Raw genomic sequence first — 16,579 nt, 5'->3', positions numbered from 1 at the left:
CTGGTCAATGGTAATCGCCGGTATGTTGATGATGGGGGATTCAGCAATGGTAATGTCATTGAATGTCAAGGGGACATTTTGAATTCTCCCTTGTTGGAGATGGTCATTGCTTGGCACTTGTTTGACTTAAAGGTGGAAAGATAAGCAAGGCAGAGGAGTTTAGGGAGGAATTCCAGAGCTTAGGCCTTGGCAGCTGAAGGCAAGGCCACAAATGGAACGATTAAAATCTGGATTCTCAAGGGACCAGAATTAGAGAAGCACAGAGCTCTCAGATGGCTTAAAGGTTGGGTGAAATTGGAGATAGGGAGAGGCAAAGCCAAAGATGGATTTGACAAGGATGACGTTTTTAAAATCGTGGTGTTGCTTAATTAGGAGATGCGGGCACAGAGGTGATGGATGAACGGAACTTGGTGTGGGTTGGAACATGGGCACCAGAATTTTGGATGATCCCATATTTACAGATTGGAGAATGTGGATGGCCAGGAATGCATTTAAATGGTCAAGTGTAGAGGCGATAAAGTTGAGGATAAGGGTTTCAGTAGCAGATGAGTTGAGGCGAGGCAGAGTCAGGCACTGTTACATTGGTGGAACTTGGTGTCTTAGTGATGTGGTCAGGAAGCTGGGTCACTATATACTCACTTATTCTATGATGAGTTGGACTTCTACCATACCACTCACAGGGCATTCTTGGTACTTGCATTCTACCAAGTGAGCACTCAAACCTGTGTTTGCCAGTCCACTAATTCAGAAATTAATCTTTTTAGTGATCATGAGAAAAGTTTCAAGGATGTGAAGGGCAGCTTCAGGCAGAGGCAGGAAATATTTATTTACACAGATAGTAATTCAAAGGTTGAGTATGGTGTGTGAAGGCAAACCATTGAAATAATTTAAGAAATGACTGGATTTGTAATGGGAAGACAGTAGAGTTAGCATTCTGCAGGGATGAGATCAATGGGCTGAAGAACATTCTTCATTCCCTTGGATTTACTGTACAGTACACAACAGTTTCTGTTATAGGTCAGAGCCTCATAGTCTTCTGTTTTTCTTCTGCACAGGATGAAAACATCATGAAATCCATGCAACTCTTCGAAAATATCATTTAACAACAGCAACTATCAAGCACTTTAATGGACAACATCACAGATTCTATATTAAAGGATGAGTGACTGTGATCAGTGGAGAAACCACTACAGCTATAACTGAACTCAGCAACAGGCTGAGATAATGTATTATGCAAGCGAGCTTTGTTCAGATGTAAAGCTTTCAACTAGTGAATATTTTTAGAGTTATGAACATATACATGTCATGAAATTAAGAATGGAGTCTATTATTTTATTATCTTTTTGAGTTAGTTGCATATGTAGAATGCATGCTTTCCTAAACTAAGGATCTGACCCTTCTGAAAGGTAATGAAGCCTATGGTTATGTCACCACTGTGGCATTACTTTTGGTTATGTGGATGAGAAGCAGGTTTTGTATGTGTGTGTGTATGGGTATGTGTGTGTAGCTATGCAGCACAACACTTCTGATTTGCTGCAGACTGTTTGGAAATTGAAATACGCAGCTTCCTAAACAAATGTATGATCCAATAGCCCATTTAAGTGTAATTTTAATAATACATAGAACAAGGTGGAGACAAAGAGACAAATGAAATGTAGCATACTATCCATTTTACATTATGGTTTCTTAACTAGAGTAAACACAGCACCTTTTATTGATAAGGTAGAAGTCGCATTACTATTTCAGGTATACAGATGGAATCTTAAAGACACGTCAAGGCTGCTCTGATTAAGTCACTATGTAAGAATTAAGGAACAGTGCAGCCCCATTACATCTGAGATTTACAACAGTGTCTATGTGTATTAATAGGTGTACATTTTGTAAAACAAACAAAACAGTCCACAACAATAAAGAGAGAAAGTTTATCAAAGGCACCTTTCTGCGTTGGTTTGTTTCAGTCCATAAAAGCCTTTGAATATCATGCAATGACAAAATACAAGGTTGATCCAAATTCTGAACATACAGATTGCCTCACAGCACTAATATAATAGTATTGAACCAGTGCAATTTATTAAGAACTATTGAAGAATTATGCTGTCTTCCAATGGGCTCAGTTGCTGGATGTAAACAGGAGTCACTTGCTGTTGAAACTTCATTTTGGAAATAGCTACATTGGGAATGTTGATTATTCTTGGCGCAATACATATTTTTCCACATGCATTTTTCAGAGCCATTCCCATGATTTTGCTTGCTGTTATCATTTTTCCATTGGCATAGGAGTTTACAGATGGGGGCCATTCAGTGCATTACTTCTGAGCTGGCTCTTTGCTTAAATAAATCCAGAACAATCAGTCTCTCAATAACTATATGTTTCAGAACTTTAAATATTAATCTACATTTCCCTTGAAAGATGCAATGGTTTAGCCTTAACAGTTCCCACTGGCAACACATTCCATTGTCTAATAAGGTTCTGCATAAACCCTAACCTTGCTGCTCAATCTAATTAGTGATCATTGTCATGCACCAGTATATTCTGACCTTCAAACTAATTTTTATATTTTAAAAACTGACCACAAAAGGCCGCAAAAAAATGGCCATCCAAGGATCAGTTGGCTTCTGTTTTGCATTAAAACCAGTCCCCTGTCTCAAAAGGGAACAAAAAGAACCTCCCAGGCTGATGTTGATTCAATGCCTTTTCCTGATACTAATTCCAAAGGGTAATTTCAAATTGAATGGGTCACTCAAATACAATGACACTGGCTGCTTCAAACTCTCAAGGTGTGCAAACCACCACACAGGATCTTTAATCAATCTAGCCACCTACCTTATTTGGAAGAAGACTTGCAGAAGTTACATGATGAGGAAGCCATTTTAATTGTATATTTTTAAAATTCTGCAAGAAGCTGCCTGCAGACAGAATTCCACCAAAAACCATCAAACCCATTGCAAGTCATCCAAGCAGCCAAGGTAATAAACAGCAATACATTAAAAGTGGAAGACCTGTTCCAACTTCGAGTTCACATGAAGACTAACCTCCTGGAAATTCAACTACAAGAAACCTTGTAGCTTAGTGAGAACCTGATGCTTTACAGGACCTTCATTTTAACCAAATCATCAATTTTATCTAAGAAACTACAGGCCTGCCATAAAAGAGACTGAGATAATTATAAATTGTAACAGTATTGTTTTACCTTAATCTGTATCTAATCTTTCTGTGAGCATCAGTGTGTATGAGAGGGGTGAGTGAGGCATTGCATTTTTAAACATCCGGGGTACGTGTGTGCTAATAAATATCCTTCCCTATTTTAAAAACTGACAAAAAATGCTTGCTGCTGGGATCACTTAACTGGGACAATCATTCCGAGGGTAGTAAAACAACACCCCCCAGCTTATATTCAAACATAATAATGGGCAGTAAAGAGGAACACATAAATTCCGTCCGTGAAATCATTTTGAATTGATTATCCCTCATTACTGACAACCAGAGGAAATATACTTTTCCTATTTAAACTATCTAAATCATAAATATTTTTTTAAGAACCTCTTATGGAGTTTCCCTTTAACTTTCTCTGCTCCAGTGAAATGGATAGTAGTATCTCAGCATCTGAAGTCTCACGTCATAACTAGAGTTTTCCGATTTTGAGTATCAAACTGCATATTGAGAGACAGATTCATTCTCAGTATGTAACCATAGCATTGCACATAACATAGCTTGTGTCACGTGTATACAAAGTCACAGAATAGGTTTCTCAAATAGTCTTTTGTGGTTGCTGCACCCCCTAAACCATTCCTTTGTATTGGATCATAACTACATATAAAATGACTTTGAAAATATAACAATTACAGAAATATTTTGTTGCCTCTGTGCTTCACCGGAACACATTTTTTTCAGCAGTTTCTCATCTTATTAGTTTAGTTTTATTTAAACCCAAATGAGAGAGAGGAGGACTTTGTGTTCTCAACTTTGAAGCTGTTTTTAAAATGAATAATGGAATTTCAAATAGATTAAATCAATTGGAACAAAGATACCGCAATGGTTCCATTAATTAAATATCTAAGATGCATTTACACTGCAATTGAAACATGGGTGAAAATTGGTTTCAGCAATAAGGGACTTCAGTTATGTGAATAAATTGGAGAAGGGGGAGTTGTTCTCCTTAGAGAAAAGAAGGTTGAGAGGGGATTTGATAGAGGTGTTCAAAGTCATTAGGGGCCTAGAAAGAAACTTCCCATTGGTAGAAGGGTCAAGAATCAGAGGACAGAGTTTTAAGGTGATTGGAAAAAGAACCAAAGTCAACATGAGAAAAAATCATTTTATCGCAGTGTGGTTAGGATCTGGAATGCATTGACTGAAAGGATGATGAAGACAGATTCAATTATGGCTTTCAAAATGGAATTAGATAAGTGCTTGAAAAAAAATTGCAGGACTGCGGAAGAGTGGAACCAGCTGGGTTGTTCTATCACAGAATCATAAAATGGTTACAGTACAAAGGAGGCCATTCAGCCCATCATGTCCACACCAGCTCACTGCAAGAGCAACTCACCTAGTCCCACTACCAGACCTTTTTCCCATAGCCCTACAATTTTTTTTCTCTATAGATAATTATCTAATCTCTTCCATAGGCCTCAACTGATTCTGTCTCTACCACACTCCAAGACCGTGTATTGCTACATAAAAAAAGTTTCTTATGTGACCATTGTTTCTTTTGCCAATCACCTTAAATCAGTGTCCTCTGGTTCTCAATCCTTCCATGAAAGGAAAGATTTTCTCCCCATTTATTCTGCTTAAAACCTTACAGCGTGTGGAACTATAAGAATCCCAACATGTGTATGGACCAGTGAAAGTAGGCTTGCAGTAGACCATGATAGAGAACCCCCAGCAGACCTTCACTGGTCAGCACACGTGTTAGGATTCTTAAAGTTCCATAAGAATGGCCTTATCGGCAACCTCATAAATAAGGACCGAGCCATTTGCTCACCATACAAGCTTGATGCTGAAACAAGACGCATCACAGGCATCCTGCGGAATAATGGTTACACCGATCAGATCATTTTGCATTGTATATCGCGCAAACTCATGAACAGGCCAAAGGCTGTCACTTTCAGCCCTGAAAAGTGCCCAGTCTACCTCAGATTATCTTGGAAGGGCAAAGTATCTCAAAAATTTGAGCCACAGCTAAAGCTAGCTGTTCCACACTGTTATTATGCAGTAGTAACACGAGTGATATTCACTACTAACAGCATGCTGCTGTCAAGCCAAAAAGGCATTCTGCCCATCACACAAATGAGCAATGTGGTATATGAATTTCAGTGCCATTGTGATGCTAGGTATGTGGACCGTATGTCCCAAAGACTGCGGATTGTATCAAACAGCATGCCCCTTCCGCTATTCACAATGGGCAAGGTACAGACCATACCCAACCAGCCCGTGCTTGCAAAACTCAAAACACAGTGTCCAACATTAGATATGATTCTGCGAATGGACATTTGCTAAATAATCCTCAGTGTGGTAAGAATTATGCTGACAACCAATTTAACATTGTCAGGCTCACAGTGTGACGCATTTGCGTGTACTGGAAGCTACATATATTAATACACAGGGCCCTAGTCTTTACAGACAGAAAGAACACGTACACAAATTGCACCTGTTTCAGCTAAACAAAATAAATGACAGCCATTCACTGGTTCATTCCCCAGGGCAATGTCTTGACCAATCAGAGTCAAGTTGCCTCGTTTGAATTTCAAACAATGTTTGTCAGTTAACTGTCAGTCACCATCAACCATCAACTGGTGCATTCTTCATGGCAACGCCTCTACCAATCAGAACCACTTGTCCACCAATCAACACTCTCTTCTCATACAATACAAATTGTTGTTTCCCCGACATTGGCATTTTCTTGCAAATTGTCCTGATAAATGCAAGTCGAAAAGCTTTGACAGAAAATGTATTTCTTTTTCAGCAATACTCAAGTTCTGTACTACCAAGTGACTATTGCAGTCAATATTTAAAAAGATCAGAATTAGTACAATTTTAATTCTGACCATCTCAGTTTTATTAAGGTTATGGGACAGTATCGCAGGACAGGATTTCAATTTGCTATATATGACTAAGTTAACACATATTTAAAAAAAATAAATCTAATGGGCTGGGTTTTTGTCTTGGGGGCAGGATGTTGAGGTCAAGACTGTTTCTGGATCCTGTCCTGCCCCTGGGGAAAGTAGAATCGAGTTATGATCTGCTGGGGACAAACACTTAATTTTTGTCAGCTTTGATGACCAATTAGTGGTCATGAGGGTGTGAATGGAGGTGATCCAGATGAAGTGTGAGCCCAATTTAAACTTTCCACAGTAGTCAATACGTAGCTGCCATGTGAGTGGTTAAAGAGAACAGAGAATATCGCCATTGAGCCTTGGCCTGGATTACTGTGTCTGATGATGTCGCAGGAGATCTGGAGGCCAGGCACTCGGAATAGGGCAGCCCCTCGGTTCTCTGATAATGACCTTGAAGTTATGATGGAGGTCATGAGGGAGAGGAGGGAGCTCTTCCTCTCAAAGAGGTTGGAAGGAGGAGGCCGTACATAAAGACAAAACATGCCAGGTTTGAGATATCAGCAACTACTGGTGGCAGAAGTGTCATTAGATGATCCTGGATTCAGTGCAGGAAAATGTTCAATTTCATATGCTCTGGAAAACCCCAAACTTCTGGACAGGTCTCTTGGTAGTCACCCTCCTGCAGACATATCACCTGAACCTAGAGGCACATGCTGCTCCCGAATATGGGAAGGGTGTGTGCCCAGGGCACTTACTCACCCTCCAGAAAGGCTCAGAGCCAGTGGCTGCTGAGGAACAGCCAGCACTGAAACATGCAGCTTCTAATGAATAGGAACAAATGCCATTGGCCACAGAAGACAGCAATGTTTTACCTTTCTCTCTTCTGTCCTCTCAGGAGAAATGGGCAGATAACACTCAGGAAAGTACACAAGCTGGTGGTACAAATGACGATACCAGTGGAAGACCAAATAATGGAGATAACCAGAATTGTGGACGAGGAAGAAATCAGCCCTGGTGAAATGGGCACTCATGGTGGAGATAATGATTAGAGGGGGCAATACACTCATCCTGGGGCTGCGCAGATAGATGGTGCCACATTGCACTCTGCCCTGTCCAACAGCATGCCAAACACTGAGCTGCACTGGGTAACTTCAGCACTGTAGAGGCTTCTGCACTTCAGGCTCACTCTCCTGGTCTCTTCTTGAGTCTCTCACTGGTGTAGACATCCACATCATGATACCCTCTCTTGCTTTCTCTCTCTCTATCACATTCTCCAAGGCCCCAGAAGACCATCAGGAACCAAGAAAGCAGTTATACCTTACATGCATACTATCCACCAGTGCAGATACTCTCACCTTGGTAGGCCCACAGTGGATGAGCACCATGTCATAAGTGAACAGGGAGAGGTGCCAGAGGCAGAGACAGCAGTAGGCAGTTCCTCTTGGAGGAGGGGGCAGGTGTTACAGACCCAGATCTGCTCAGCTGGGCACAGATTCCAGGCCCCAGGAGTCACAAGAAAGGACACTTTGACTGGTGGAACTGCAGGAGGTGTGATTCCCTGAGGCAGTGTGAGGTTTTGGGCAAAGGATGGAGAAGTCCATCCAGCTCTTGTGTGGCACCATGGCTCAGGGCTTTCTGGTGTCCTCCTTCAGCAACTCAGTGTACCCGCCAAGGCTGAGGATGTCACTGAGATGAATGAAGGTGACACCCATCAAGGCACATTCATCACCTGGGTGAGTGCAGCTCCAGAAAAACTCAAGAAGCTCAACGCCATCCAGGACAAAGCAGCCCACTTGACTGGCACCCTAGTCATCATAATAAACATTTAGTCCCTTCATCACCGATGCACAGTAGCAGCAGTGTGTACCATCTACAAGATGCACTGCAGAAACTCACCAAGGCTCCTTTTATAGCACCTTCCAAACCCACAACCTCTACCACCTCGAAGGACAGGGACAGCAGATGCATGGGAACACTACCACCTGCGAGTCCCCCTCCAAGTCACACACGAACCCGACTTGGAACTATATTGCTGTTCCTTCAAAATCTGAAACTCCCTTCCAGCACCATGCAACACATGGACTGCAGCGGTTCAAGAAGGCAGCTCACAACCACATCAAAGGCAATTAGGGATGGGCAATAAATGCTGGTCTAGTCAGTGACTTCCACGTCCCATGAATGAATTTAAAAAATCATCCTTGATCTCCTTGACTCCTCCGAAAGTGGGGGCCTCTGTGTAGCAGGGCCAAGTGACAGAGGCTCTCCCTGCAATGATGCAGGTGCAGCAGACTCTGGAGATGCCTTGCCTTGCAAGCTAAGGCAAGCTAGTAGACTAACTCTATCTCATCTGAATCTACAAGAGGAGTACTCTGTAGAAGTGGCCAAGAGCAAAGGCCACCACATCATGTGGAGCAGAGTGGGTTCCTGTGGTGTCTTCTTACTATCTCTGTGCATGTTTTCCCTTTCTTAGTACAGTATAAATATTGACAGTTTAAGGTGGTGAAGGCATTCAAAGGTTTCTCCATGGTGGTAGCAAAACCTCTGGGATGATGAGTATCCTTCATTAGAGGCAAGAGTTTAGATATTTCAGACTGGGTCTTCAATGGATGTGTTAGTATTGATACCTCAAACTAAATTCCTTCATCCTGTGTCAGAGGCACTCATTTGAAACATTTAACAAATAATCTCTGACATTCGTGGAATCAGATGAGATATTCGTGCCGTGCCCAGCCACCTTCTTAGGCAATTGTGCACTCTATGTTCTGCATCCTCACCCTGCACCTCCAATTCCTCCTCCTTTCAGACCTGCTGCTTCTCCTCACCCTCCAATGAGCTGTCTCCTTCAAAGGCCTCACTGTCCAAGATGGCTGGTTCCAGAACCAGAATCGCACCTTCCGAAGCTCAATGACCTGCTCAATGGTTGTCCTTGTGAGCGAGTGGGCTTAGTTGTATCACCTCTGTACCTCTGTCTGGGGTTCTCTTGAGGGGGTGAGTGGCTATCTCTTGTCCCTGAGAATCCATCCACGTACTTTGGGAGGGTGGGTGCTGGGTGAAGATCTGCAGCAGCCTGGACTGCCAAAGGATGAAGGAGTCATGGCAGCTATGACTGTCCACAAGGTGAAAGGTCTACCTGTGGTCTCAGACTAGCTGAATGATGAGAGAATGAAAGCCCTTCCTCCTGATGAATCTCGCTGGCCAGTTCCTGGGTACCTTGATGGCCAAATGGGTGCAATCAATGATGCCCCACAGTTGGGGAGGTGAAACCCACTGCCTGGAAGGCTTCATCTATCGTCAAATTAATCTATTGTTCAGTTCTCATAAATAGATCTGTAACCCATGATGGTGTACAGCCGTTTATGAAATGCCACCAAGGTCTGCAGCTGATCCTTAGAATGAGCCAGTAATGAAGAAGTTCAATGCCACAACGTCTTTGACAGCTACTTGCCGGGCATGATGACCAGTGCTGTGAGGCGTGAGGTCTTCAACGACAAGGGCACAGATATCCGTGACTGTCTGCCTGGATAGCTACAGTGCCCTGCAGCACTTGGTCATTTCCATGCAGCTCCATCTTCAGTGGTGGTATGGCAACCATGTTCTCCCTGTCCCCCACCCCTCTCCTCTGCCCTCCTGATGCTCAGGGCTCCGCCCTTCCTGCAGAGGCATTGCTCCTCATTTCGACTGGGTCCAAAGTCATGCTCCCATTGCCAGTTGCTACCTTCCTTGTGCTCAGTTGGTTGCACAGTTGTCCTTGGCAGGCAGCCTTTACCCCTGCACTTATGTCTCCATGAGGCCAGAAATACCTTGCACTGCCTGAGTACCTACTGCCCACACTCCCCTGCACCTGCGCAGCACCAAGGGCATCTGTTTGTCAATGGCCAAGTCTATTCTACACAATTTAAACTTTTTTGGGTCTGCAGTACTTCCCTAGCGAGGCCTTGACTGGCTCCCCATCGTGTATCCACATGACCAATTAACTTTTCAAAGCTCTTATGGAACAAAAATTTTAACAATTCTCCTTCATACAAATGTGAAGTGCCATTTAATAATATTCAGCTGGTTTGATAATTACATCCAATTCACGCAGGGACCAAGAAATAGAAAAAGCAGCTTGAAAGGCAGTTTAAAAAAGTGAAAAATCTGAAGAAAGATCAGCACCACTGGTTAACATCAATGAATTCTGCATTCAACAAAGCCAATATCTGCTAGTTCTGGATATATTAATGCAATGTGCCATTTGTCAGGTTGCAGAAAAGACCCATCAATGCCAAGAATCTGTTCACTGTATGCAGAATTAGCCAGCATTTGCTTACAATGGAGGTTATCAAAGCCAACATTAGGCAATAGGGAAGTTATGGTTTACCAGTGAGTACCCCAATTCAATCAAGTTGTTCTATGCTGCCAGAAATCATCAGGATCAGATTAATGAGTTCTCCAGTTGTACCTTAATATATATTACCTGGCATAGAAAAATAAAATCCTCATCTTTCAAGTCACAAATGGTACATTTTGGGGTAGTTCTTGGTTATAGCTCTCATCCTTTTGCAGAAGAGGGGAGTTACTGAATATCTTGACTGCAATTTTACTGTTATCCACTGTGCCAACTGCACATTAATATTCATTTCAAATGTTAAGATCTCATATTTCATTTCCTTGATTTACATGCTTTTCTATGGTTTGCAAGATTTTCTGAATACATTTAGAGCTCCCATTGAGTAGCTGAACTTAAAGGAATATTGTGTTGAAGTGTTGCATTTGTCCAATGTGGAATCACATGCAGCATACTATTCTAAAATAACCTCAGGAAGCAAGGCTCAAATTAGATTCAGGTATTGTGTTTGTAGTGGGAAAATAAGATTCAGACAATTTGACATCGTTTATAGATTTATTCACATGTAGTTTACAAAAAGCAAGAATATCCAGGAACACCTGTTACTATAAAAGCCATGTGACACTAAAATAATCTTTTAACACAGCTAAGAGAATTTAGTGATTTGATCATAATTGATTACTGCCATCAGTGCTGTAGCATTGTGTCTTGCATGGGCTCCTTTCCTAATGCTAATGACTATTAGTGCACAAATTCTGACATAGAATGATAAAATGGTAATGCAAAAGCACATTAAAAACTTAAGGAAGAGGGAGATTAACTACAGCAGGTGGATATTGTCTAGGAGGAACCATAGAGAAAGAACAAACACATCCCTGAGAAAGAGGAGTGCATGTGTATTGATGGGCAGGAAATAATAGAAGGGGATTAAAAATCTCAGTTAAATTTTCAATGCAAAGTGGTGCAAGAAAGTTTCAGAAAAATACAATGTGACACACAAAAGGACTGCAACTGCAAGATTTGCGGGCAAGTTTAATAATGGTCTCTATACTCCACTGTCACTTGCTGTCCTTCAGAAAACTTTATATCTGAGATTCTTCACCAATTCTCAAAAAACTTATTCTTTAACTTTCATTGTTGACAAGTTGTTTCAGTGGACTTCTGCAACTGCAAAATGAACAATCAGCATATTTCATGCCCATCAAAAAGTAAAATGAAATGTCCACAATAATGGATATTTTGGATGCATGCCTATATGTGGGCCAATTTCTAAGCAAGTGTCCACTACACAGTTAAGGCAGCATAGATGCATATAATGGAGCTTCATGGGAAACATACTAGATGGGAATGAAAGTCAGGTGAAATGGATAATGGACGGTTGCTCTGATATTACTATTGCTTTACACTAATGTCCAAGTCAAAATTATCCTCAGTTAAACTCAAATTTCAGAAAACGGCAGTTTGAATTTTTTCAAGCTTTCGATACAAAAGACCAGTGTACTTAGTTCAGGTTTATCCACCAATAAGGTAACAGAATTAAGAACAGCCCTTTCCAAACCTCTGGCCTCTCAAAACTAAAAACAAGACAAATCGACAAGTAAAAAATGCAAACATAAATATAACAGAATTAAAGTCAGAAAATGCTGGAATTACTCAGCACATCAGGCAGCATCTGTGGACCAAGTTGGTGTTTCAGACTGCTGACCTTTCATCAGAGTTATTTACAAATGTAATAGGTTTTAAAAAAGTACTGAGGCAGGGAAAGAGACAGGGGAGGAAAAAAACAAAAGGGCTGGTTTGTGCCAGCATGGAAGGCAGGAGAGATTAAATGACAAAAGTGATGATGCTGCAAGGCAAAAGGGGGTGGTAATGGGACAAGTAACGGAACAAAACAGGGGTCCAGAGAAGATGTAAATGGAAATAGGAGAATCATTACCAATAACTGCTGTCTGGAAAAATGTGAGCAGTGGTTATGATCAGAAATTATGGAACTCCATGCTAATTTCAGAGGGGTGTAAAATGCTTAATCGAAAGATAAGGTGCTGTTTCTCAAGCTTCCAGTGAGCTTCATTAGAACGGTGTAGGAGGCCAAGGTCAGAGAGGTCAGAGTGGCAGTAGGTTGGAGAATTAACATGACGAGTGGCTGGAAGCTTGGGGTCATACTTGTCCATTGAATGCAAGTGTTCAGCAAAACATTCATTCTCTCTATATTTGGTCTGCCCAATGTGGAGGAGAAAACAGTATACTAAATTGCAAGTGAGAGTAAATTGCTTTTTCACGTGTATGGAGCGTTTGGGGCCCTGGATAGTGGGAACTGAGAAGGTAAAAGGGCAGGGGCTGCATCTTTCCTCCCCTCAAATCTTTCCCCATCTTTATGCTTGATTAAAATCTGATACATTTTTAACATTTGCCAGCTGTGATGACTTTAAATTTTATTCTGTTTCTCCCTCCCCAGATATTGACTGATCTGCTGAGTATTTCCAACATTTTCTGTTTTTCAGATTTTCATTATTTCATTTTTGTACAAAGATAGCTGAAATGCCTGGCTTTAAGAGTTAAAATTTGAGGCCCAAGGGCTAAAGGTGACATGGAGACTGTAGTTTGGATTCTCATGTTGTGTGCAATGATTTGTAGATTGTATTTTCTATCTTAACCTACTGGTATACCTTTTAAAGACTTGCTAATATTCATCCAAAAATCTCTCAGTGCTTCATTATGGCTGGCCATCTCCCCATCTTACATTGGTGGTTAATATTTCCATATGTAATAGCAAAACATCATACTTATCTGTTTAGGTTTATTTGTTAATATTCCATCCCAAAGTTAAACATTTCCAAATATTCCTGAATTATGGCATAGGTTCAACTTGGTGTTATGCACAAATTCAGATAACTTATTAGATATCTCTTCCTTCATAACAAGAGAAAAATCAATTGCTGACCAATTCAACAATTTTCTTTCTCCGTTAAAGAATAATGCAACTCACCATCACTTTAACACGAATTCTGTGAACTTATTTATATATTTATTTGATTTTGTATGCAAACTACATAAAATGAAACAGTACACCACATTATCAGATAAAACTCCTGCAAGATGTTCTTGTTATCCGTGTTTTCCTTCTAGATGCAGAAATGTACTGACCAAATGCAGAAGTTATCTTATTCTCAAGCGCAAATAGAGCAATAGGTTGGGATTTTGGATTTAATGATGACCAGGCTCTCCTGCAACACAAATGGAAGATCAGTGTTTCATGTTAATAAATTGTCAAACAAATTTTCAACCCTCCCTCAATTCACAGGGCTCTGAGGGTTCAGCCAATGCTACTTTTCAATAAGTCACTCAGAAATGTTCAACCAGAACCCATGTTCACGATCCTCTTTTTTTTTACCTATTTGGTGAATTCTAAGGATCCTTGCACTGAATGAGAATCTGCTGTTGTATTAAGAAAATAAGCCCATTACATTGGTACACCAACAAATACTTCCAAGTCAAACAATTCCAATATACTTCAAACCACAATTTAAACATGTGTAAGCATCTGTGAAAGAATTTTAGTCATCACAGTTGTCAATCTGCCATGAAATAACAATCTAACATATTTCTATCAAAATATTAAGAGGGCATTTGGTCTATCAAATAAACCAAAATCTAGTTAAGTAAGCCACCGGAAAAAAATGTAAAAGGTAAAACATTTCCCACTGCTTTAAAATATTAAAAGCTGTAATATCTTCTTGTGATTAGTGACTCTGAAACAAATCAACCATAATACCTTTTTCACAGAACTACAAATGTGTCAAGCCTTCAGTAATCTGACTGTGAAGATAATTTCACTTAGAAATCTACACTTCTGTTATAACTGGAGAATTCATGGGGTTGTAAGATTTAACAAAAACTAGGTTTGGATGTAAAACTGCAATTTTAGTGCACAACTGCTCTAATTTCATACTGTAAATTTTTTAGATGTAAAGAACCAGAGAATTATCAGTGCTGCCATTCTTGACATGCATCGACATTTCCATTACTTCTTGGTAGATTTCTAATACAAGGCTTTCCTTCTGCCTGTTTTATTTTAAAAATACTTTCTTCTTCTGCTAAAGGCACTGCCCTTGGTTGAGGTATAGTTCCACAGATGCATGGCAATTATCAATTAGAGAGGACAAGACGGCAGTGAATTCAGAGTAGAGAAGGCTAGGGGAAGTAAGTTGAAGATTGAAATCACAGAGGACAAGATGATGCTAGGTGCAAAGAAAAATGGAAGTGAGGAGAGGATATTTAATGACAGCATTTAAATAAAGGGTAATGTGATGGGTAAATTTATATTATTTTGAAATATGTAACTTTAAAAATTACTTTGTTCAAAATTTTATCCAGAAATCATTTTGAGCAACTTGCATGGGAGCAACAGCAATAACATAGCATCACGTGGTAGCACTACAGGAAGCTGTGACAGGTAAATAGCAACAATGGAGCTCTTGTAGAGCCTTCTTCACAGCAATGCAACAGAAATGTGTGGGAATTTTAACATTAAAATTTCCACAGGAAATGTTCACATAGGAGATGTCAATGGAGTATCTGACCTACATAAGAAACTTATTAGATGGTAGAAAAGAAAATGTAGCAGCATGCATAGAAAGTTGGTTAATAGACAGAAAACAAAGGAGTGGGTTTTATCTTGGTGACAGACTGTATGTGGGGGGGAATAGGGTTCCAGGAGTGCATAAGTAACCCAAAGAAAGTATCGCACATCTGCCTATGGTTTTTTAACCCAGCCACTATATTAACTTATTATTTCTATGTTTCCCGAACAATTCAGTTGAGCGGGCGTGATGATGACCAGTGTATAAAGGGACATGGCAAACATAAAATTTGATGGATTCTTGGGAGCAGAGCACAAGGAAGGTGACAGAATGGAGAGCACATACTTCACTTCGCTTTATCGACACTTCAGTCGATGTGATGCTAGGCTCATTAAGAGCCCACAGGAAGATGCTGTTTCCTACTGACAGGAGGAATAAGTGTGCCAATGAAACCAAGGATGCATAGCTGGTGATAGCAGAGGACACCAGCAGCTGAGCTGTAATGTCATGCTCCTGGATCTAATGGCCTAAACAAGATCCAACAACACATTCAACAACATCCTCATGTTTGCATCATGCCAATCTCCTTCACTCTGCCTTTTTAAACTTACTCTAGCACATCACTTACCTTGCAGGTGCACCCATCCCTCTGTCCATGCATTTCCTCACATCCCCATCTTTCCATCCACCATTAACACTCACATTCATCTTTACGTAATGTCAGTCTCTCAATCATAGCAACCATCAACTAATTGTCTCCATCCATCGGGTGCCCACATGCCATCGTTCTCACACATTGGTTTCTTCTTTCTCTCTGCACAGAATACCAGGGAGTGGCAAATTGGACGAGGGTCTCCAGCCATCTCGCAAGTGACAGCTACTAGGAGAGCATGCATTGGACAACACAGCTTCAGCTTGCTTGGTCTTTGGAAATGAGGGCCTCCCAGCTACTAAGTGACAGAATTACATAACAGACAGCCACATGGCACGCAAAACTCATTCATGTTGCATTGAAGTTAGGAGTGAATGAAATATGAGCATGTGTATAATATCAATTAAAATATTCTTAACTGTTCTAATTCATGCCTTTAATGTCTCAGAGGGCTTTTAAGCATCCAAAAGGTGATGGTGCAGGAAAGGCGATAGTGCAGGAAAATGACAAGGGCTCCTCAGTGGAGATCATACACCTTGTGGATGCACTGTACCAGAACTTATTTAGACTATGCGCCAACTCAGATACACTCACTTTGGTGGGACTGGTAAGGAAGATCATTCAGTTTTCACCTGGCAACTCACATATTACAAGTGAGCAAAAGCAGATGGTGAATACAAGGATAGCAATGGAGAAGCCACATAATGTCCCAAGTTCCACTCAGATGTTGAACATTGGGAGCCATTAATGAGAAAAATACTACTGGGCTTCAGCAGCAATGGGCAATGCACTTGCAAGATTTCCAGCTGCACTGACTGTTTGCAGAGGGACTGGAGGAATTCATATCAAGCATGAGTGACATAATGTTAAATGCCTTTGTGATGATGTCTTCATCCATGGAAAACGTGATCACCTATGTGGAATATAAAATGTGGCAATTAAACAAATTCATGCAAGCCCTTATTGATG

The 16,579-nt window shown here is 40.8% G+C and overlaps 2 protein-coding genes across 7 annotated transcripts in view; one reads left to right on the top strand and one right to left on the bottom strand.

Annotated features, from left to right (window-relative positions):
- The window catches only part of kcnip4a (potassium voltage-gated channel interacting protein 4a), a 432,286-nt gene extending 430,352 nt beyond the window's left edge, over window positions 1–1,934 (top strand). For all 3 annotated transcript variants that reach the window (XM_041190126.1, XM_041190117.1, XM_041190109.1), the window contains one exon: window positions 1,056–1,934. In XM_041190126.1, the coding sequence (XP_041046060.1) occupies window positions 1,056–1,103 (48 nt within the window). In that variant the 3' untranslated portion in view covers window positions 1,104–1,934. The remainder of the gene's footprint in view (window positions 1–1,055) is intronic.
- Window positions 1,935–10,919: 8,985 nt separating this feature from the next.
- Window positions 10,920–16,579, bottom strand: part of LOC121285135 (PACRG-like protein) — a 77,095-nt gene continuing 71,435 nt past the window's right edge. For all 4 annotated transcript variants that reach the window (XM_041201318.1, XM_041201330.1, XM_041201352.1 and 1 more), the window contains one exon: window positions 10,920–13,602. In XM_041201318.1, coding sequence (XP_041057252.1) covers window positions 13,546–13,602 — 57 coding nt within the window. In that variant the 3' untranslated portion in view covers window positions 10,920–13,545. The remainder of the gene's footprint in view (window positions 13,603–16,579) is intronic.

The sequence above is a fragment of the Carcharodon carcharias genome, chromosome 1, assembly GCF_017639515.1.
Source record: "Carcharodon carcharias isolate sCarCar2 chromosome 1, sCarCar2.pri, whole genome shotgun sequence".
Classification (NCBI taxonomy): Eukaryota; Metazoa; Chordata; class Chondrichthyes; order Lamniformes; family Lamnidae; genus Carcharodon; species Carcharodon carcharias.
This window is presented reverse-complemented; position numbering and strand designations above follow the sequence as displayed.